We start from the raw sequence: 23,380 nt of genomic DNA, 5'->3' as shown, positions 1-23,380 counted from the left end.
CAACATTTTCATACATATATTCACAGTTAGATTAATGCATAATAAATACATACCACACATACAACACATACATACAAATAACCACCATACCTTCCAACACCAAGAGATGCAAACCTGTATTTTATCAAAGCAAGTTCCCAAGAATGTACCTATAAATAAAATCCGTTGTACACACAGACAGACACCAAACGTTTGTGAATAAAATCACAATCAGACCTAATCATAGCTTAATTTCCCTTTCGGGTCTCTTTTCCTTTCTCCTAAAAACCAGACTGACGGTTGATACAATGATATCAATATAATACGCTCAACTATTCACCTGTGTGAGCATCAGGCAACACACATGTGGGACAAAAACTTTAATCAATACGTTTTTCATATGTGTGTAAAGTCATGCATATAATTGCACATTGAGCACTGTACCCAGACACCATGAGTAAACAATCACTCACTGCATCTTTTAAAACAAACGATAAAGGTATGTTGTGTAATATGATTAACTCCGTATAGGATGGTATTGATTTAGTAAACGAAATACTACAGTGTGCTGAGAACGTAACCAATTTAGCGTAATTTGATATTTAGCTACTTGTAATGCATTAGCATGGAACCATCTTAAAGCGATTGATGCCATCATACAAAATTCACATTTCGTAATGGGATCTCTTTTTATGAATACGTTTTCGTAATGGTTATGCTGTGTGGATGGAAACGAGGTCCTTTTGTGCAATTTACACACGTATTTTTAGCCTTAATATTTAGTTACCAATAACACTCGACGCCCTATACCATAAGACTCTTTCATACTTGTATGTAGACATATAGTCATATATTCATTCACCATTGCGTACATTTATTAGATCAGTACATTGTATATGATTAATTATAGCAATATGTATTCATTATCGTAGCTACATGTATCAATGTATATTCCTATACATTCTAAGATATGACATAAGGATAATTTATATCAAATCCATGAGACTAAGTAATGTTAGTATCTGCTATTTTTTAGATCGCCATCTTTGTTTTACTTTCGGAACTCTCTGACTTTAAATAAATGTAAACGTAAGCATATTGCATGTAAATTAGTATTGTATCATATATATCTACCTATGGGGAAATGTGAGTTAAATGTGTGACAGCAGTATTATAATGTTGGTCAAATAGATAAGTATTACCAAGTTTTTTTTAATATAAATGACATTGACATTCAATCAAGGTCATATGCGCCAAAAATTCTAAAATCTTCCAAAAAACTTATTCAGACGTTAAAAAAGGCCCAGATATTTAGATATCTAATATTTGGCCTGTACGTAATGGATAATTTCCGAAAACCTGTCCATTATTAGAGAGAATGGATACGGGCTCGGTACAATCCATTCTCTCTAATAATGGACTGCTTGAGGAATTTATCCTACTTAAAACCCATCATACCACTAATCACTACCTTGCGTACCCTGTTTGAGAAATGGGACATCCCATTTCAGGAATTGCACAGGTGTTCACTCACCTGTGACAAATAATGGACTAACAATGTTGAGATGCATGCACAATCATTTAGTTTTACACCTTTGGAGGTACAACAGTGTTTTTGAACATGTCGGATAGTGATATTTTCCTTACCCGGCCATCATTTACATGTAGGGATGTACGCAGCTGTGATTCAGATGATATAACGTTCTAACTGGAGTAATTGTTTGCCTGTTTGAAGTGACCTATTTATTCGCACAAGGACAGGTGCATTGTCTAACTTTACATCAAATACATACAAGCAAGGTGAGTTTTCCCTACAATTTAAACATAACTGTTTTTCCTAAAAAATCTACCATACGCATGTTATAAATATGATAAAAAAAACATATCTGATTGCTATGATAGCATTGCACTGGTATACGGTGAAACCTGTCTAATCCGACACCACATGGGAGCAACTTGTTTGGTCAGATTATTCAGGGTGTAGGAAAGTCAGATACTGTTGTATACTATTGTTGCTATTGTTGAATACGGAACAGTTACAGATAGGATATAGGGAAAGCAGGTGTCAGATTAGACAGGTTTCGTTCTTAAGTATATTATGTTTAACCATAATCATCAGATTATATGTTATAAGGGTTGTGAGATATCTGAGCTAAAAGACTGCATATTATCCCACCTCAGTCAAGAATCTAGAATTCCTATTCCTCGTCAATTACAAGTTTTAAAAACATGTAACAAATAATAATGCAAGAATCTAATTATGTTTTTTTTTATTTTCAGAACAGTAACAGCTAGGAAGGGGAAGTAATAATTTCGATAGAGGAGTGAATATAAATGTAAAATTTTAGATAGTCAAATAAACATGTTTGGTTTTCCATACAGCAGCGTTTTTTTCCTTTGTTCAAAATAGGTTGTCCATTATTTTGGGGAATAATGGACATGGACCCTATAATAATGGATAGTGAGTTACATAATGGACTCCATAGTGTCCATTATGTAATATAATGTTCATATACAACAAAGGAAACTTTACTAGCTGGGTTTTAATTTGTTGATATAATGCTTACTAACTTCGATGCTATTAATGACCTTGACCTTCAATCAAGGTCACATGGGCCAAAAATCTTCAAATGACATCTTCTGAAGTTCTGGAAGGCCTAGAGTCCTGAAATTGTACCTGTAACACCTTGCGATAAAAGGATACCAAGTTTGTTAATATGAGATCTTAATCTCGCCAACTTGTCCAAGGAGAATTACTACTTTTTAATAGTAACTAATTTTTCAAATGAAACACTTCATTATACAGTTATGTGATTACAAATTAAGGCGGAACGAACATTTTATAATCGTTCTTAGTGTTGACAAAAATACCTCTAATTATTAAATAGCATTATGATTGATAACAAAAACAACCCGAGGAAATTTTCAGTTGTACATAGAACAATCAACGTTATGCGGCCAATCACACACGCCATTGCAATCGCTTAGAACCTGCCACTTTGTAAATCCAGAACACAGGCGTGTTGCCATGGAGCCTTTGTTGTAACATATGACATATAGGTCACATCTGTCAGGATGACGGCGATAACAGTTCGTCTCATTGCCAAAACAAAAGGCTGAAAAATATAACATTTTACGATCGTTCTTAGTTTTGCCTATTGCAGATAGTTGTCTTGACGCCTGTACAAAAAAAAAATCTAAAACATGTAAACAATCTATAAAGTTTTCCGAGTTTGGATTATTTCGTGTGGAAATTATATTATAGTAAACCAGCATTTATTAATTTTTTGTTCATTTATGTTAGTTTGACCATTTCTCATCCGTCCATCTCATTCGATACTTACGAACCACACAAGATGGGTTTTCACATTCTTCAGAGTCTAAGAAATTAGGATAGCCTGTTCCGCACTGTACCCCTAGGTATCCGCCATTACAGGTTCTTTCTCTTGTCCGTATACCATTATCACACGTTGCACTACACTTGCTCCATTCTCCCCAGCTGTCCCAACTACTCGAACCGCTTTCACAAGATTTTGCTTGCCAATTGGACCCGTTACACTCGCCGCTAATGGAGCTACAGATTCGTTCCCTCGTTGACACGATTTCTCCACAAGATGGAGAACAATTACTCCAGTCCGACCAAGAACTCCATGTGATGATTGTCAAATTTCCATGCTGTGAATCTGTAGATATTGATTTTATATGCATATTTTCTGTATATCTGTCTTATCTCTATTGCGTTACGTAGTATTACAGGGAATATATGTCTGAGAGGTTCGGTTTTATTATTCAGCATATATGAATATTCATGGCCACAGGGTAAGGTGCAAGACACGTGTTATATTAATACAGGTTAGATAGCATGATATTTGCACAGATGAACACGTACACGATACATGATGTAAGTATTATCACTTCATATTTTGTGTTTCATTCCCATATTTCGTTTTAAGATGAAAAATATGTGTAAAACGTCACAATGTTTCCCAGGCCCCTGGGAGTTTTATCAAAACGACTGTACCATGCCATGCATTAAATTATCGTTGATAAAGGGTTTCTTGGAATAACCTCTTCAACATTTCAAGACAAGCATAATTTTATGCAAAGCAGTCTTTCGTAATAGATATATAAATTAAATCTTATAATGTCCTGAGATGATCAAAAGTTTTATTGAATATATACCTGCTGTCGGACTTCCCACTTCAGCTGCTTCAGATATGATGTCCGTTGCTGCTAACGCTATACCGGCGGATAATAGACCAATCAGAAATACTACTGCAAGCACAGGGGGCCAACTCAATGAAAATGGATGTTGTCATACATTTTTTGTATTTGGAGGATGGACTGATGAGTATATATGACAGTCATATGATTTTTTTCGAAAAATACGAGATTTGAAAAATTATTAAAAAAATCGGGATATTTACTATAAAACAGAGAAAGGGACGACAGTCGCCATCTTGGATTTTTTACCCCCGCCTCGATTAAAGTTATTTTTTTCACAATAGTATACCTTTTTGCCTAGAGTCAAAGTCACGCATCAGTCCTCCGATAATCCATTATCACACACATACCAAGTAATCGCATATAATCCATGTCTATATGGTCCAACGCAACATTTTAATCCAAAATTTCCGGCGCTTTCTGACTTGTGACATCGAAAGCAACGTCCTAGTGGAGAGCGATTAGAGTGACGTCCCCTTAGTAGAGACGTTCCGAACGCGCCAATGCAATTTGATGGGTTTAATCAGAGGTATTCCGATACGTTTGTTTTCGCGGAAAATTTGGGGCAATGGATGAAAGGCAAAACTACGCGTACGAAGCTGTACGAAATGGACATAATCTTGTGATCACCGGCCAAGCAGGTACTGGGAAAACGTTTATCATAAAGAAAATATATGATGAGTTGTCATCACACAAAATCATTGCAATCACTGCCTCAACGGGGATAGCTTCAACGCTGTATACAAACGCAACAACTTTACACAAATGGTCTGGTATCGGCGATGGTAGGTACTCAAACAGCGAGATTTTTAATTTAGTGAATACGGATGAACGTTTCGTCAATTGTAAGAAGAGAATTCTTAACACTGAACTGCTCATTATTGACGAGATTTCCATGATCAGTAAAAGAATCTTAAGCCAAGTGGAGTTTTTGTGTAGGAAAATTCGAGGGAATGACAACCCATTTGGATCATTGCAAGTAGTGCTCAGTGGAGACTTTTTCCAACTTCCACCTGTAAAAGATTATTTATACGGTGACCATGGGCACTACTGCTTTGAAAGTGATTGGTTTACATCTAGTTTCCCACATAAAGTACACCTGGCAACTGTTTACAGACAGACAGAGAAAGATCTAGCTAATGCAGTGAATGAACTTGAGAGGGGATGTCTGTCACAACAAACTGAACTTTTCATAGCTTCATTGAATCGTCCGCTAAAGGATCCCATGCATGTTGTAAAGTTGTTTGCTCGCAATCTGGAAGCAGATATGTACAATGCGTCAAAACTGGATGATAATCCAAACACCATCCGCTTGTACATAGCTGATGATCAAGGGGACAGTGTGCACCTGAAATCAATGCAAGCCCCAAGATATCTGGCTGTGAAGAAAGACGCACCAGTCATGCTATTGGTAAATTTAACTGACGAACTGGTAAATGGATCCATCGGTACAGTAACAGATATTGAAAAAGATGACATCTTTCTAAAGTTTGAAATAAACACCAAAGAAGTGTCTGTCAAGGTTAAGAGACATTTATTTTCCAAATATGATCCAGTGACTAAACGTAATATTGCTACCAGATCACAGTTCCCAATCCGACTGGCATATGGCATTACCATCCACAAATCACAGGGCATGACTCTGACAACCGTTGAAGTTGACTGTCAACACATTTTCAATCCTGGACAGTTAGGGGTGGCTGTTGGTAGAGCAGTATCAACATCAGGCTTGAGAGTCATCAATTTTGACCCACACTTATGTAAGAAGCATCCATCTAAAGTGTACAAGTTTAGTGAATCTGAAAATGAAAGAAATACCGGTACAGATGAATCACTGAGATGCTGTCGGTTTCAATTAGATTTCAGCCAAGGACAAGATATTGAACCTGTGCCAGAGGTGTTCGATACAGATTACGACTCAGAGTTTCTAAATGAAATTGATGAACATTCTGCACTACTAACAGATTTGGATGACACAGACCTAGAAGCTGACCAGACTTTAGTAACTTCTGACCATAACTACGCGTTCGAGATTAAGGAATATAACCCACTGTTACAAAATGCTATTCAGGATTTCATCGATACACCAAGAGAAACTGAAGCTCGGCACTCACTAACTAGGATTTCCAGAAATAGTACAGCAATGACTGAGTTCTTCAAAATCAATGATTCACAGATCAGAGCAATTTATGATACGTGTGTACCTCGAGAGAAGCCAGAACAAAAACACTTTACAGCATTTTATACAGAGTTTAATACATACCTCAGCAGTGTGGAATATACACGTTCTGTTGAAATGGTGACTGGTAGTGATGAAATGGGCAGACAACTCTTAACCACTCTGATGTTTCTGATGCAAGGAGTCGTCCTGAAAGAAAAGGCGGATGCAGTTGAAAAGTCTCCATCTATTTTGAACATTCAGCCTTCTGTAACAAGTGAAATACCAAGTGCAGGAAGAGGAAAAACCAGATACATAGGTGGATATGCCATTGCCAAAATTAGATACAGGATCTCAAAGTCAATTCACAACTGTTTGTTTGTCCCTGGATTGGAGTTGGAGTTGAAAAAGTTAAAAGCCCAGCTCAACATTACCGACCGTATGTCTGTTTCAGCTGCTGATATTTCATCTTCATCACAACATCAAGAAACATTACAGGAAACAGCAAGGAAGCAATATGTCTCAGGAGGACTTACCAACATTTCTGATGATGCATTTGAGTTTTTTGAATATTTGGAACTACAAATAAGAAAGAAACTCTCTTATGAAAATCTTGTGCAACAAAAGAAATACCTCTTCAGAAATGTGCGTGACAGTCTCTACAAAGACACCTCTCTGCTTGAAAAGTTTTGTTCAGTGTACAGATCTTGTCGTCGTGGCAGTGTAGATGGTGGAGATCCAGACCATGAGAAGGAAGTTTCAAGTGTATTGGACTTGCTTATTGAAGAGGTGGAAGCTCTGGATAAGGTTCTGAAAATGATAATAAATCTATTCCTTGTTGTATCTGTTTCCCAGTTCAGAAAGGATTATTTGACAGCAATTAAGAGAGAAAAAGGCAAAGCATTAAGAAAGAGGGTTATGGAAAAGGCAAAACCGAAAACAAAGGATGTTGACATGACTTTTATACAGAATGACAAGTCCGAACACAAACTAATATCACATCTAAAGTTGAAGGCCTGTGCCTTAGAGAATGGAAACTTTTACAGACAGTTCACCAAGAAACAACTATCACAACTAGTGAAAGCATACGGATCTAAACGTTCAATCTCAAAGTCCAATAAAAGTGACTTAGGCCAGGAATTGGTTTCAAAGCTACAGGAAAGATCAAATATGCCATTTCCAAACCTAGTAGATGTTTCTTCAGATGCTGTGTCCTTACCTAGTAAAGATAAAGGTCCAGATAGCACAGGAACAGGGTTTGAATTCACTGACATCTTACATGACTTTGATTCACCAATGGAAATCCCTGGTCCATCGAAAGATATCCCTGGTCCATCGACAGATATCCTCGGCCATTCATCGGAGCCTGTGAGTACTGAAAGCAAAACAAAGGCAAAAGGTAAAAAAAGAAAGTCTAAATCAAATACCAGCAAAGGCAAAGGCAGAGGGAAAAGGAAAAAAAGAGTTATTGATGATGATACCAGTGAGGAAGTTTCAGCAGATGTTGTGTCCTTACCTGATCAAGATAAAGGTCCAGATATCCAAGGTAAAGGATTGGAATTCTCAGACAACCTAAATATCTCTGGCTCATCAATGGAAATCTCAGGTCCTTCATCAGATATCCCTGGTCCATCTACAGATATCCCTGGTCCATCAACATATATCCCTGGTCCATCAACAGAAGCTGTTAGTGTGGGAGTGAAAACAAGGTCAAAAGGTCAAAAAGGAAAATCTAAATCAAATACCAGCAAAGGCAGAGGGAAAAGGAAAAGGAAAAAAAGAGTTATTGATGATGATACCAGTGAGGAAGTTTCAGCAGATGTTGTGTCCTTACCTGATCAAGATAAAGGTCCAGATATCCAAGGTAAAGGATTGGAATTCTCAGACAACCTAAATATCTCTGGCTCATCAATGGAAATCTCAGGTCCTTCATCAGATATCCCTGGTCCATCTACAGATATCCCTGGTCCATCTACAGATATCCCTGGTCCATCAACATATATCCCTGGTCCATCAACAGAAGCTGTTAGTGTGGGAGTAAAAACAAGGTCAAAAGGTCAAAAAGGAAAATCTAAATCAAATACCAGCAAAGGCAGAGGGAAAAGGAAAAGGAAAAAAAGAGTTATTGATGATGATACCAGTGAGGAAGTTTCAGCAGATGTTGTGTCCTTACCTGATCAAGATAAAGGTCCAGATATCCAAGGTAAAGGATTGGAATTCTCAGACAACCTAAATATCTCTGGCTCATCAATGGAAATCTCAGGTCCTTCATCAGATATCCCTGGTCCATCTACAGATATCCCTGGTCCATCTACAGATATCCCTGGTCAATCAACAGATATCCCTGGTCCATCAACAGAAGCTGTTAGTGTGGGAGTAAAAACAAGGTCAAAAGGTCAAAAAGGAAAATCTAAATCAAATACAAGCAAAGGCAGAGGGAAAGGGAAAAGGAAAAACACAGTTATTGATGATGATACCATTGAGGATTTTATTGAAAATTGTGGCATATGTTCAAAATCATACAGAGACCCAGAAGATTGGATATGTTGTGACATATGTACATTGTGGTATCACAGGGATTGCGTCGGCCTTGAGAATGATGAAGATTGGGAATACTGTTCATCATCTGTGTATACTTGCCCACTTTGTCTTTAGGTGAGTTTCTATATCTAACTATTATCTCATATATGTTTGAAATTATATACTGTTTATTCAAATATGTCTTCATTAATAACAGTAAACAGTAATGTTTGAGGCCTATAATGCATTATGAATGTTAGTTGCACAGGGCCTTGTATGTAATATATATATAAACTGTTTATAAGGTTATGAATAAGTACCAAGGCCCTGTGTCATAGATGCAGTAACTTTGAGTAATGTTTTACACATAATAACATTGTTAGTTTCTTCAGTATTTTAGATACCAACCAAAAAACTGACAAGTCTGTTCTTACCTTTCAGTATGTATTCTGAAGCTGAGAAACTCCTAGAGGGGTAGCTGACATCCTTGGCCTTTTTGGTGATAGAACCTGTTTAAATATGATGCATGGGATTATTTTTAGAAATATTTGTGGAACCAAGAATGATTGAATTCATACTTTGACAATAGAAAAGGTAAGTTGGAAATTTGGGACCTGTGAATACATATATGCATTGTGAATGTTAGTTGCACAGGGCCTTGTATGTAATATATATAAAAACTGTTTATAAGGTTATGAATAAGTACCAAGGCCCTGTGTCATAGATGCAGTAACTGTGAATTATCTTATATACATTATAACATTGTGAATTTTCTACATTATTTTAGACACCAAACCTTAGATGTGTATAATTAGCCTGTACTGGTAATACTGTATATCATATCATTTTTTTCACATATCATTATATTACAAAACTGACAAGTCTTTTCTTACCTTTCAGTGTATATTATGAAGTTGAGAAACTCCTAGAGGGGTAGCTGACATCCTTGGCCTTTTTGGTGGTGGAACCTGCTTAAACATATGTGCCTCTGTTCCTGAAGCATTGGATTTTTTAGAAATAGTTGTAGATCCAAGAATAATAGAATTCATACTTTGACAATAGAAAAGGTAAGTTGGATTACTATTAGCACCATTATGAAGACCTCTCTGCTGGCAAAATATGTTTTCAATTACATCAGAATTGATTCTTCTTGGTACAATTGATGATGATGACCGAATAAATTTATCTGAACACATTTCATCAAAACCAAGCAGCAATGATACAATGTCTTCTCGAGTTTGATGTGATATGAGATTTTTCTCTACTTTTGGGCTGCTTTCACTTTCCCAACTTCTGAACCAAGATAATACTCTTCTGTTTTCTGCCAGTCGTTCATCTCCACAATCAATAATGGGACGTTGATCTCTGAAATTATTCACTAAAATTGATGTGTGTTCCAACAGGTCGATGCTTCCATCCAGATGGTGTCCGTCATCTCCCAAGCTGTTTTGGTACAATTTCATTAAATTGAGCATGTCTTTGTTGAGAACGTCTTCAGCCAACTTATTTCGCATTTTTGATTGTGATGTTAAGAAGAAGTGGTCATTCGTCAATTGCTGGTATACCTTAAAAGGATTTGAACTAATGTCCCACTGGTAAGCTTTATACCAATGATCCCAGGTAATTTCCTTGGAATTCTTAAGTAAAATTTTTGTGTGTTTTGAAGAATGTCCACTCTTTGACAAATTATTTCGGATTTTTTTCATTACATGTGAGTAATCCATGATCATAAATATTTTCTTTGATGGATTAAATAAGTTCGGGAAAGACATTGTAGTAAAAGTGTCGGAGGTTTTTTCTTTTAAAAACATTTTCATAAAATCACGGTTACATTGAGCACCATCCAGACTGACATATTTTACTGTAAATCCATAAAGATCAAGTGATTTCACAATTTTCCAAAATATCAAATACAATTCACTTGGACTGGCTTGATTTGTAGGGTAGTGAGCAAGAGGGAATCTAAATCCTGTGTGACCCAGGAAAACTAACTGCAACACATGATTTGCCAGCTTCACATCATCTTTACCTGTCATCAGAGTCTTCATATAGAGTGATTCTTCAGTGCATTCAGTGAATCCGACAAGTTCGTACTCATCACCTTTTCTCCGAAGTTGTAAGTCTTCTTGAATAGACATTTCATCTATCATAAGTCCCCCTTCATAGCCTTCCTTGCTCAAATCATTCATAATTGCCTCATTTCTCATCCAATTCAATATGTCTTTATTAATACCAGCTTCATGTTGTACTTTATTTTTGTATCTTTGAATTAAACGTTGTGACGGTAAGACTACAAATCCACTTTTGTATAAATCTTCATAACCTCGAGGTGACCTACAGTATAATGTTAAACACATTCGTATTATATCTTTATTCCATCTACGTCCTTTAGGGTTAACCTTTAAACTCTCTGCTTGACTGAGAAAGAACTCCATCATTTTCTCTGGAACTTCTGATTTTAGCACTTTATTAAACACAGTTTTCATGTCCGAATGATCAGAATTTGTTAAAAGTATATCATTTCCAATTTCCATTTCATTTTCAGTTACTGCAGTGTCAACGACGGTGTTACCCGAGAGGATGGGTTTATGGCACAACCTCCTGCATACTTAAAAAGTCTGGCTTGCTGACAAGAATGGTATAGCTCGAAGACATTTGGAACTTCTTAATATTGTGGATTCACTGCTATGTTTATCACGCCATTGTTCCTGTAAACCTTTCCTTAACTTTTCCTCTGGGACATCATGCACATTAGCTCCCCCACAAAGAATGATACTCTCTACACTGTTCAGTATTGACTTAATACTCTCCTCATCAATGTTGTATTGGTTGTTTATTTTCAAATGTTTAAGATTAATTTCTGTGTTTGCTATGAAGACCTCAAAAGTTCCTGTGTTGTGCAGATAAATTTCTGACATCACCTTTGTGCTGTTAACCGAATATCCATTCAAAAATCCAATCTTTACTGTAACTGGTGATTTTGACATTATGAAAAAAGGGTCCATAACAAAATTACAAATGTCATCAAATGCATGCTGGGTTTGCTGGATTTTATCACATGCACACCTTAACTGTATCCCAAAATAGATCTTTGTGTGTTTCTTATAATTGTCAGTGGACCTTCCTGACTTCACAATGATATTTTTAAATAATTTCCTAACTGTGCGACCGACTTCATGTGAACTGTATTCAGGCAGTAGATTTGATAAGTGATGAAGCTCAACTTTTCCATTTTCATTAGGAGATATATGTGATTGTAACCTGAAAAATGGAAGAAATGCATGTAATATTAATGTGCATACATCAGAATGTACTGGTTGTTGTGCTGTTTGCAGATCTTAACTTCAATACATCATTAATGTATATGAGTTTAAATAAAATTTAAATGCTTTGTATATATTGAGATATTTTGGTGCAGCATTTTATTGATATGATATCAAGCTTACAATTTCATGAATTTATCCCAGATTCTGTAATGAAATACTTGAGGAGCATGATGCACCATGCATTTAAAGTTCTCCCTCAAAAGTAGTGTATTGGCCTTTAGGCAGTACCCCATTTCTGTCTGATTTCAAGTGAATATAAAGGCCTTTGGATCTATTAATTTATTCTAATAACTTTCATTATTTATTGCAATGTTGACATGCAATCTCAGGTATCTCAATAAGGCATATACTCATGGTTGTGATAAATGAATTAAGAGATCTTGATGCTATTACATAACAACTGTCAACGTTGATTTTCTACATAAAAAATAACTGACTGCAGTTACTGAATATTTCTGTGTCCGATTGACGTTTAGATATTTAATAATTAGGCATTGTATGCAGATGTTATAATCTCTGATAGACATATATAAGTTTTACAAAAACATCTTACCATGACACTAATGATTTCTCGCCACTCATGATGAGTTTTTACGTTTTTCTCTTTTCTGCTTGTCAAAAATTCAAATTTTCCGCGAAAACAAACGTATCGGAATACCTCTGATTAAACCCATCAAATTGCATTGGCGCGTTCGGAACGTCTCTACTAAGGGGACGTCACTCTAATCGCTCTCCACTAGGACGTTGCTTTCGATGTCACAAGTCAGAAAGCGCCGGAAATTTTGGATTAAAATGTTGCGTTGGACCATATAGACATGGATTATATGCGATTACTTGGTATGTGTGTGATAATGGATTATCGGAGGACTGATGCGTGACTTTGACTCTAGGCAAAAAGGTATACTATTGTGAAAAAAATAATTTTAATCGAGGCGGGGGTAAAAAATCCAAGATGGCGACTGTCGTCCCTTTCTCTGTTTTATAGTAAATATCCCGATTTTTTTAATAATTTTTCAAATCTCGTATTTTTCGAAAAAAATCATATGACTGTCATATATACTCATCAGTCCATCCTCCAAATACAAAAAATGTATGACAACATCCATTTTCATTGAGTTGGCCCCCTGTGACTGCAAGAACAGATATGATACATCTGTTGGAGCGAGATTTCGACTGAAACAGAAAACTTCTATGATAGTATGTCGAATATATTCCGAAAAGTTTTTAACAATAATTATCTTTATTAACCATTACTATACTGCCAACGCAGATATTTTCGCGAGTCTTTAATTTCGTATTTTGCATGCACACATCTTTCGTGTGGTATTGATTTTGTCGCAATAGATACAATTTCAGACCATAAAGCACCAAAGTCCATATATATACAAACTATTTCGCGCAGAGAAAATTTTCGCGACCTTCGCATAATTAGCGGAAATCCCCTTCCCCATATGCATGTGTTACCATGCTTACAGAAACACTGAAGATAAACCACAGAACCAAACCAAAGGGTAGATGTTAAAAAAATATTCTTAACTCACCTTGTGAGCTTCCACAGCCCCCGAGACTCGGTCATTTGACTGGAAAAACATATGGCTTATGTCATTTTATCTTTATTGTACTTTAAAGTAAATTTATTAATTCGCATGAATACTATCATTACGAAGTCAAGTCAGAATGGGCCGACAATTGCTGCCTACTGAATGTTAAAAATGGATAGTGTTTGATTTAGACGCATTTTTCTTTTATTACTGTAAAAGTGTAGAGGTGGGCAAATAAACGTTTCCGATTTTTCCAACAATGCTGCTTTGAATTCAAGGGGTCAATATTTCGCAGTTTCTAAAAAGGGACAATTAAGCGGAGGTTAAATTCCATGATTCACAGATCTATAATTGTTCTTAGGTAGGTGATAATGCAATGTTTTGTAATGTTTCGCTGGTGTGTAGAATTTACGGATTTAACTGAAATAGGGATTATATCGAAAAAAAAATCCCAACGTTTTACTGTAACTGAATCAAATATTATTCCATAGTATTTAACTGTAATTTTATTCACCGTTGGAATTCTTGTTCGGTGGCCATTCGGCTAAATAAGTAATAGTTTATTTAAAACGTATCTTGATTATATTATTTATTTTGTATTGCCTCGTATATCGTGTTTCGTTTTGGCGAAACATACACACGGGGCATGTTCATTACAAATACTATCTTGAACAAAGTATATTTACTTTAACGTTTCAATTATGACAACAGTCATTGCTGAAGACTAAATCAGCAAATTATATTTCCTTATATCTTTTTTTATACAGTAAGAAATGACAATTCTTATCTTGGTTACTTACACGAAACTGATAGACACCTCTCACGGTGGCATAGGTGGAGTCTGGCATCTGTAAAATTATACACATTTGATGATAATACATTTCATTTATGAAGATATGATAAGAAATCCATTTCAATTCCTCAAGTGCCGTATCTCTTATTGCTGTAATCGAAATAAGTGCGTCTTTTAAACTTAACATATTTTCAGATGTAATTAGAAAATACTTACTGACATTTGTGATCTAACGGAACTTTCCTAAAATGATAACCAAAAAAATATTACGCTTAGCACAAAATAATAAACAAAAAACAAACCAGTAGGTCCTAATTGACAGTCTTTAAGTTTATACAGTACTTCACTGATACTGCAAATCATCCAAGTCCATAATGATCATTAGATATGTGTAACCTATATTTTGTTCGTTGCCTTCCTAAGCAGTAAAATGGTCAAAATTTAAAAACATCAAAATATGTTATATTATATGATCTTAAATGAGTGGTCATTTTATAGGTATTATTTGAACGAGTCTTTTTATTTTTGTGGGGTTTATAAATGAGTTTCATAGAACTTTTCTTAATAGACACAAATTTAAATTTACAGTTCATCGAATTCTGACTTAAAATCATGCATTCATAATGACTTCCCTGCCCAGTACAACCAATAAAAAGTGTTTCAAGTCGTATTACATTAGTGACATATACAAAAACATCACTTTATATGGTTATGTGTCATACAATCAATGTAGAAACAGGACGAATGTACCTTTAGCCTTGGGTGATAAATAAAGTAATTAATAGAAACTGATGAAGTCGTTAACGAATCACTTAATTACACTAACATACCTGTGACTGCCGCGTTCCATTTACAGAGGCGTACGAGGAACCCTAGTTACCATAATAGTACAACAGTTTGTTCTATTTAATTAACACATGATATTCTCATAAAAACGAAATGACAACTCTTTGCTGTGTTGTCACTTTATCTCTATCTAGACAAATTCAGAGCTTATATTAACAAATATCGTAAATAAAGATAAATGTTCTGTTACACAATTTAAAATGTTCACAATTTGTTCATTGTTGTATTTCTCGAGTTGTCTCCATTTTAATCTTGAGCTGTTTGTAAAGATGCAATTTAACGTATTGTTATCGTTTTAAACCCCTGGAGAATATATTTGTTCATTTTATTCGTTTAAAGATCTGTTTACGTTTAGATTTACAACATTACTTCAAAATTTTATTTTCTATGATGTTGATATGTGATACTTACCGAATTGTCGGATCGAATGGAAGCATACTGTAATTAAAACAAAACAAATCCATACCTGATTGAGCATCCTACTTCCAAACTCGTCTCTTTGTCAATCTCAGTGATATGTTTTTTTATCTTGCTTTTTCAGTTTAAAAAAAAAAGCACAAGATAAACAAACTACTGAAGTTTTTTCGTTAAACATGACATTTGTTCTCTTCAAAAGCCTTCCAATATGAAAATGAAAGAAAAAAACATTAATCGAAGGCATTTACAACAGGAATTATGTGGAGTTTTCAAAACAATAGCTGAAGTAAGAATGTACCCGTCAATGTTGTTATTATTTAGAAATTCAGAGAATAGGTATTTTAGTTACTAAAAGATACACTGATTTTTAGAAAAAAACCTAAAAGTGTATTCATAACAATTTAAGTGTTAAAAATCTGTATCGATAGCCTAAAATAAAGTTATACCATAATTACTCGTAAAATTCCCCCATTAATTTGTCAACAATGACGATTCAGTCCACTGTTTTTCGTGTAGCGTAGCGTTAGTCAACTACTGCGCGGTAATTTTACGAATTAGAATTAAGAGCCGTTTCGGTTAAGGTATGTACCTTTTCCATTAAGCTTTAAAAAAAAGTTTTTTTTCTAAAAGAAATATTCGTATTTGTGTATGGATAGCGTTATATAATAAATAATTCAACCATTGGCTACCGATATAAAAGCCAAAAAATTCGTCAGAGCCAGAGAAGATTAAAGGATTTGAAAAAAAAATCACATTTCAGATTCGATTATTTATTACCAAAATCCACCCGATCTCTCACACTTCCTATACTGTGGTCCAAAATCGATACGATGTACATATTGCTAATATATCACACGAGTCAATGCATGATACATTTTTCTTATCTAGACCTTCTCGCATATCTTCCTAGATCGGATAGGCATGTCTGCTAAATGCACTTGTATACTCTAAGGCCGAGATTGGCAGCAGAAAAAACTAATGTTTTCAGCAAATTAGTTATCAAACCTAATGATATAATGAGGGGGAAAAGTGCTCTGTCATATGCTGGGTATAAATGATATTGCTATCGACAGAGATAAGGATATTTATTTTTCATGACCCTTATTATATGAAAGTCCGCTAAACCTGCCTATATTATTAGGCTTTTTTAATTTTTTTTTTTGCCTAATATATAGTCAGCTCGCGGTACCTCTTAAAAATGTGAAATCGTAGGCCAGATTTGGCCTACGCTACGTCAGCGGTATATTTCTAATATATCGTCCATGCAATGCCGGGAAAACATACACATACCTATATATTGGGATCTTATGTACTCCACTGCCCCCATGTTACATCCCATTTATGAAATTAAACAACTCTGCACAATGAAATACTTCCGAGACCCTTCTATTTCACACATTTGTAATGGCCGCCGTATACACATTTAGTAGAGCAAACGGCAGCCAATCATTTTCGCTTCCGGTTTTATTTTTAAAAAACCACGTGTAGTTGAAAGATAAACAAAATTCAACTGTGTATATGCTACATGTATATGCAACGTGAATATCGCGAAAGTGATGCGGTACCAGCAATAGTCGTGTTCAATTTGAATATTTGACAACATGTCGTGTATGTCGACCATAATTTCACTATAAAAACTCTAACTGGCTAGCATTTTGTTTATCTTTCAACTACACGTGGTTTTTTAAAAATAAAACCGGAAGCGAAGTTGATTGGCTGCCGTTTGCTCTACTAAATGTGTATACGGCGGCCATTACAAATGTGTGAAATAGAAGGGTCTCGGAAGTATTTCATTGTGCAGAGTTGTTTAATTTCATAAATGGGATGTAACATGGGGGCAGTGGAGTACATAAGATCCCAATATATAGGTATGTGTATGTTTTCCCGGCATTGCATGGACGATATATTAGAAATATACCGCTGACGTAGCGTAGGCCAAATCTGGCCTACGATTTCACATTTTTAAGAGGTACCGCGAGCTGACTATATATTAGGCAAAAAAAAAAAAAAATTAAAAAAGCCTAATAATATAGGCAGGTTTAGCGGACTAATCAATTATATGAAAGATATTATTTCACAAGGGAAAAACAAACAAAAAAACAACAACAAAAAACAGCAACAACAATAAACAAAAACTTACAGTTCCATTAGAAAAATGTTGATCTTCTTCCTGACAATCGATGCAGTCGTAATGTCCATCTGAGATCTGGGATATATGACTTGGGCCGGACATTATAAAGCCCTGGTTGTCACACAGGTGATGAAAACGAGGCTTCAAGAAAAACGCCATCGTTTAAATTTGACTTTTTTATTTTGTTTTGTGCATGGCTATTTATTTTTTAGCTTACACTGACACGTAACTGAGGTAAACGGTAATAGGGTAGTGAAAGTATTTTTGTGTGCAATTATATTTCGCTTATTTTGTGGATGATAAGAATTTGCGAAAATAATTATCCGCGAAAATATTTAAAATACAAATAAGGCAATAAAACGTCATGAAAAAGTCGTAAGGCATGAAAAGCGATGTTTACATAACTTGTTATTAGCTACTACAATGGGAATGTTTGTAATCAGTTAAGACTTTAAGTCAATGAAAAAGCTTGTTATTAGCTAACATTTTAAGCAAATAGAAATGTTTGTTATTAGCTGAGAGTTTAAGCCAATGGAAGTGCTTGTTACATGTATTTGCTACATGTCAGATGTTCAGCCAATGTAAATACTTGTGATAAGCTAGAATAAATTATTTATGCATTACCAATATCAATTTTGCAGTGTGGCAACACAGAAGTATGTAGTCGGTAGTGTATTCACAGCCTTCTCTGCAGTGTGTGAGGGAGGTTATCTATAATCGTTTGACAATGAGTAACAACACGTATATTCCCTTATCTCTCAAAACGATCACACTTGATCACACGGATGCAAATCGCATTGTTGGGTAAATCATCCTTAGCAACTATCTTGAAGGTGATAAAACAGATTTTAAATATGCTATTTTTGTGTTGATATTTGTTTATTGTGGTGCACTTTATGATTTCCAACAAAAAATACAGGTTGTATTTGACGTAATTTCCATAAAATGTACTTGAAACGAAGTCCACAACGACCCTTGTCTAGAACGATCGCATCGCCAGATGGCCGTAGATTCATGACGTCATCTGAGACCAACAGCTGTGACAAGAGCCGGGAAACTCAATGGGGCAGTGTTGCGGTATTGGCGATTATAGATATTTAAAACAGTCGCGCTACGTGTAGTTGCTATATTGAATAGTGGAAATGAATCCGTATATAATATATAATCTATAACATACAATGATATAATAAAAACGATAGCTTACTCATTCTTATCGTCATATTCTGGGCTATAAAATTGTTATGTTCAGTATGTTAAAGATGCTCCACCGCTGACAAATGGTAAATTTTAACTATCAAAAACAGGAGCAGACGATTTAGTATTTTTCTTCAGTTACAAAAGTTACTTACTTTACACCATTACCACCATTGAACAGTTTGTGAGCTTCTAATTTTATTTCAAGTTAAAAACATGAAATATAATTAATTGCATCCCGAAAAAAATCCGTGTTACTATATCCTATATGGAATGAAGTACTGATTGCGCATGCACCAAAGGCGAAATAAATTATTCTATATTATTGTTTGTGTTAATTAGACATATATATACACGATTAAACACCAATTATTGTACGAATGGTGAATATCATTTATGCTCTGTCGGCGGTGGAGCATCTTTAAAAGCCATTTGACACCGTGTACGTGTGTGTCACTGACTCAGGTTCAAGGGGGTTGCGCTTGACTTTTGTCTGTAACTTAAAACTCAAAACATAGACTTTAAAGTTAAACCAACAAAAAGAAATATAACTTTACAAGAAAATGGACCCAAATTACAATGAAACTACATGCTACATGCACATACATGTACATATAATGCATATTTATAAAAAAAAAAAAAAAAAAAAAACGCCATCCTTCATACCCTATCCAAAACCCTATCATACCGCGATAAACGTGCCCCTATCCCGCCTTATGTACGTACTGCACACCTCTATATTTCCTATTTGAAGCTTAATCCTTCAGAACACCGCACAGAAAGGGCTAGACTTATGTATTTTCTTAAAGTTCTATAATGAGTTTTACGGATGTGTACGAAATAAAATAACATGTACAGTAGTAACAATACTCGCACGGCCGATAAAAAAGACGGGACACAAAACACAGAAACTAGATACAATGACCTTAATATGGATGACATGTACTCGTGGACAAGATACACATGTAATAGTTCAACTAACACAGGACCATGAAACAACATATATTTCTTATAAAACACAAATCATTTACAAGACCGCTTCATTATATTTTCTAACCGTGCGGAGTTTTGGAAATAAGAAACCTGTCGACCTTAGTAAATTTTAAAAGTATACGCACAGACCACAGCACACTAGATAGCCTATTGACCATTATGAGACGATCTAGGGGTCTAAATAAAAAAATCGGTAAAACTCGCATTCTACATATATATACGCAAGTGTACTATGTAGAATATAACAGGAAATTAATGAGTACTAAAATTGGCCAAATTTGCGAGCATTGTGGTGTTTTTGGGGGTTCGGGGGAGACCCTGATAAAGATATTACAATTTAGAATGACTGAGATATGAGTTTCACGATGTATTTTGATGATTTTGCGAGGGCTTAAGGCGAGAGATTTTGTTTTTTTGGGGGTCCTTAAGGTCTCCCCCGAGAAGGAAAAAATATTACTAAATGTATTTACGATTGCTGAGATGAGTTTTACGATGTATTTTGATGACTTTAGAGCGTTCTTAACATGGTAATTTTTCGAATTTAAATTCCTGCAATTAAATAATGATAACTGTGAATGTCGTCATATCATTATGCAACCCTGCTCGATCTGAACTAGTCCGCTAAACCTGCCTATATTATTAGGCTTTCCCCCCCCCCCATATATTAGGCAAAAAAAAAATTTAAAAAGCCTGATAATATAGGCAGGTTTAGCGGACTAGATCTGAACATACCGGTTTCACACCACCGGTACATTGTTGTGTAACCCAAAATAAATATGAAAATCCCTAAAATGAAGTATGGAAAATGTGCAGAAGGACCTCTTTTATTTTTAATGCGCATTTTGAGAACATTTCAGTCGACGAAAATGGGGGGCAAAAAGACACAACTTATAAATTATTGATTTTTTTTTTTTAATCTGCATGTATTTTTTATGTCTCCGTATGTTTGTAACAGATAATTTTTCTATTAAAACGTAGGTCTAAAGAGGTGGGCCCCAATAATTGTCCATTTTCGCTACGATCTTATTTCGCACATAAAATTACCAGTAGATTCTATGTATATCAAAACTTCCTCGGTTAATTTTATGTGTAAACTATAAATTACATACATGCACAGTCGTATTACTCCAGGGTGGACTGAATAGGAAAGAACTACTTATTCATTCGTGGTTTAACCCCTGGCACACCATAAGCCACATGACATATGTACCCGCGACATTAATGACATCATTATTTACATGTAGTGACGTCATTTCATAGGTTATGACGTCAATAATGTGTCATTATGTAGGGGATAAATCACGCTACCCAATAAGTCGAAATATAACATATTTTTCTCCGTGTGTATTTCCGTAAGTACTAAGACATGTGGCTAAAATACACATGCATGTTGACAGTTCCGCGATCGGCACACCGGCTTCCGGTAGTTGATTGTCTCAGATGACGTCACAACTCATCGGAACTCAAGGGAGGTAAGTCATAGAAAAAAATCTGTCGTCGAAAAGATGTGAAGATTGCTTTCATTAATTTTACTATTTAGAGACAAAATATAAGCAAATATCAAACTGGTATATGTTTAGATAGGCATTACAAATGTTTCTAGCGTATTATCTCATTTTTCATGTCCGTTCTGTTTTTATCACCTTTAAACGTTGATAGATTCATTTAGAATAAAAAAAAGTAAAAGCAGCAACACAACAACAAACAACAGCAACAGCTATTGTAATATTTCCTATGGAATAACGTTGTTATTCTATGAAATTTCATATTACATTAAGTCTGAAGAGACAAAACTATAAGGAAAGCATTTTTTTTAGAAAAATCATTGTATTTGCTCCTATAGTCATACACCGAAAGGACGGGAAAAATTCAAAATCATTATCCTCCCACTTTTGTGCAAATTTTAATACTAGATTATTTCCCCGGGGTTTGAAACTTCATTTAAGCTCAATATTGTTGATAATTGTAATATTTTGGAGTTAGTGGTCAGTCTATCTTGGGTTTATTAAAGATACCAACTGTGGTTATAAAATAACATATGGCTTTAAAAGAAACGAGGAAGAAGTGATAGCATAATTCAACTTAGATATGTGCCTTTGTAATGACTACTGAAAGTCCTTAGAATGTCCTGTATAGTATCTACCTAGCATACGCTACATATTTTCACAGGTATGCAATCATTGTGATATTTAATCTTAAACGTTCAATTGTTTTTTATCTCCATTACTTCTAAATATACTCACGTCGGTTTGTCCGTCGACCGGTATATCAAAATGATCTGTAACACAAAATACGAAAATGTGACAATTACGAAATCGACATATCAATCATTAAGTACCATAAATTGTCAATGTCATACACGAAATTATATCTGGCAATACGGCATTAGTGGATGTGTCTTTTCAGCCTCAGACATTAATTACGTCCTGTAAAAATATATCAAAGTTCATTTTATGCAACACCAATAGTTGAAAGCTGTAACAATACTGTATTGTCAAGAAAAAGAGTAAACAATATTTTTATTATTTAAATGTTAAAATATTAAAAGTTAAAAACATAAAATAAACAGATATTTTGAATATGCAAGGGATAAACAAATAATAATATACTTACCACTTAGACTGTATCCATATAGACTCGTACGTAATCACTAACCAGGTTATACACAGGAACACATTTATAGGTGATGAATGATCTTCCGGGTTTAAAGTGTACCCTTAAAGTGAACAGTCGGGCCATCTGATCAATTTGATGGAAATAAAAAGAAATTAAGTAAACTTTTGCAATTGTTTCAAATTTATAAGTAATATCAATTTAAATTTCATTATAAAAAACAAGACTTTGGAGAAAATAGAAACTGTAAATATTTCTGACTTGTTTTCTAAGCTTTTTGGTTCATACACAATAATATATATGTACCATATAAAGGTTTTGCTATTTTTGAAAAAAAATTAAGAAGCCTTTTGCGATATCGTTTTTCGTAATTTGCAACTAAAATTGTATAAGGTTTTATTGTTCTAAAAAAAGACATATGTACACCTCGTACATAATCCATTCATATATATATATATTAGGAAAGCATGTTCGTCAGGAGATAGAATTTTTTCATGAGGATATGAGGGCTTGGATTTTATTAGTTAAACGTCCTATTAAAACCAGGTTCATGTAAGGACGTGCCAGGTTTGTTGGTTGAGAAAAGCCGGAGTAACTGGAGAAAAACCACCGAGCAGCGGTCAGTTTCTGGCAACGGCCCCTCAA

At 35.0% G+C, this 23,380-nt stretch overlaps 1 protein-coding gene across 4 annotated transcripts; it reads right to left on the bottom strand.

Annotated features, from left to right (window-relative positions):
• Positions 1 to 1,772: 1,772 nt before the first annotated feature.
• Positions 1,773 to 22,858, bottom strand: LOC138306937 (uncharacterized). Of its 4 annotated transcripts, XM_069247521.1 has the most exons (12): positions 22,736 to 22,858; positions 22,366 to 22,400; positions 17,945 to 18,076; positions 15,799 to 15,825; positions 15,372 to 15,413; positions 14,758 to 14,784; positions 14,549 to 14,596; positions 13,749 to 13,787; positions 13,345 to 13,380; positions 4,162 to 4,261; positions 3,324 to 3,662; positions 1,773 to 3,095 (listed from the first exon to the last, which is right to left on the bottom strand). In XM_069247521.1, the coding sequence occupies exons 3-12, from the start codon at positions 18,035 to 18,037 to the stop codon at positions 2,905 to 2,907; spliced, it is 942 nt and encodes a 313-aa protein (XP_069103622.1). In that variant the 5' UTR covers positions 18,038 to 18,076; positions 22,366 to 22,400; positions 22,736 to 22,858; the 3' UTR covers positions 1,773 to 2,904. The 4 variants fall into 4 exon arrangements, with proteins under 4 accessions (XP_069103622.1, XP_069103624.1, XP_069103620.1 ...); XM_069247523.1 differs by lacking the exons at positions 22,366 to 22,400; positions 22,736 to 22,858 and adding an exon at positions 18,560 to 18,874; XM_069247519.1 differs by lacking the exons at positions 22,366 to 22,400; positions 22,736 to 22,858 and having other exon boundaries at positions 17,945 to 18,519.
• Positions 22,859 to 23,380: the final 522 nt, after the last annotated feature.

This window comes from Argopecten irradians, chromosome 14 (assembly GCF_041381155.1).
Source record: "Argopecten irradians isolate NY chromosome 14, Ai_NY, whole genome shotgun sequence".
Classification (NCBI taxonomy): Eukaryota; Metazoa; Mollusca; class Bivalvia; order Pectinida; family Pectinidae; genus Argopecten; species Argopecten irradians.
Note: the sequence above shows the minus strand (reverse complement) of the source record. Positions and strands in the feature narration are given on the sequence as shown.

Excerpts from the sequence above, each read along its gene's own strand:
- LOC138306937 (XM_069247519.1), bottom strand. The coding sequence starts at position 18,094 with ATGGCGTTTTTCTTGAAGCCTCGTTTTCATCACCTGTGTGACAACCAG. Across the intron at positions 15,414-15,798 it reads CCATTCGATCCGACAATTCG|GGTTCCTCGTACGCCTCTGT; the intron begins GTAAGTATCACA and ends TATGGTAACTAG. Across the intron at positions 3,663-4,161 it reads AGTGGGAAGTCCGACAGCAG|ATTCACAGCATGGAAATTTG; the intron begins GTATATATTCAA and ends CAATATCTACAG.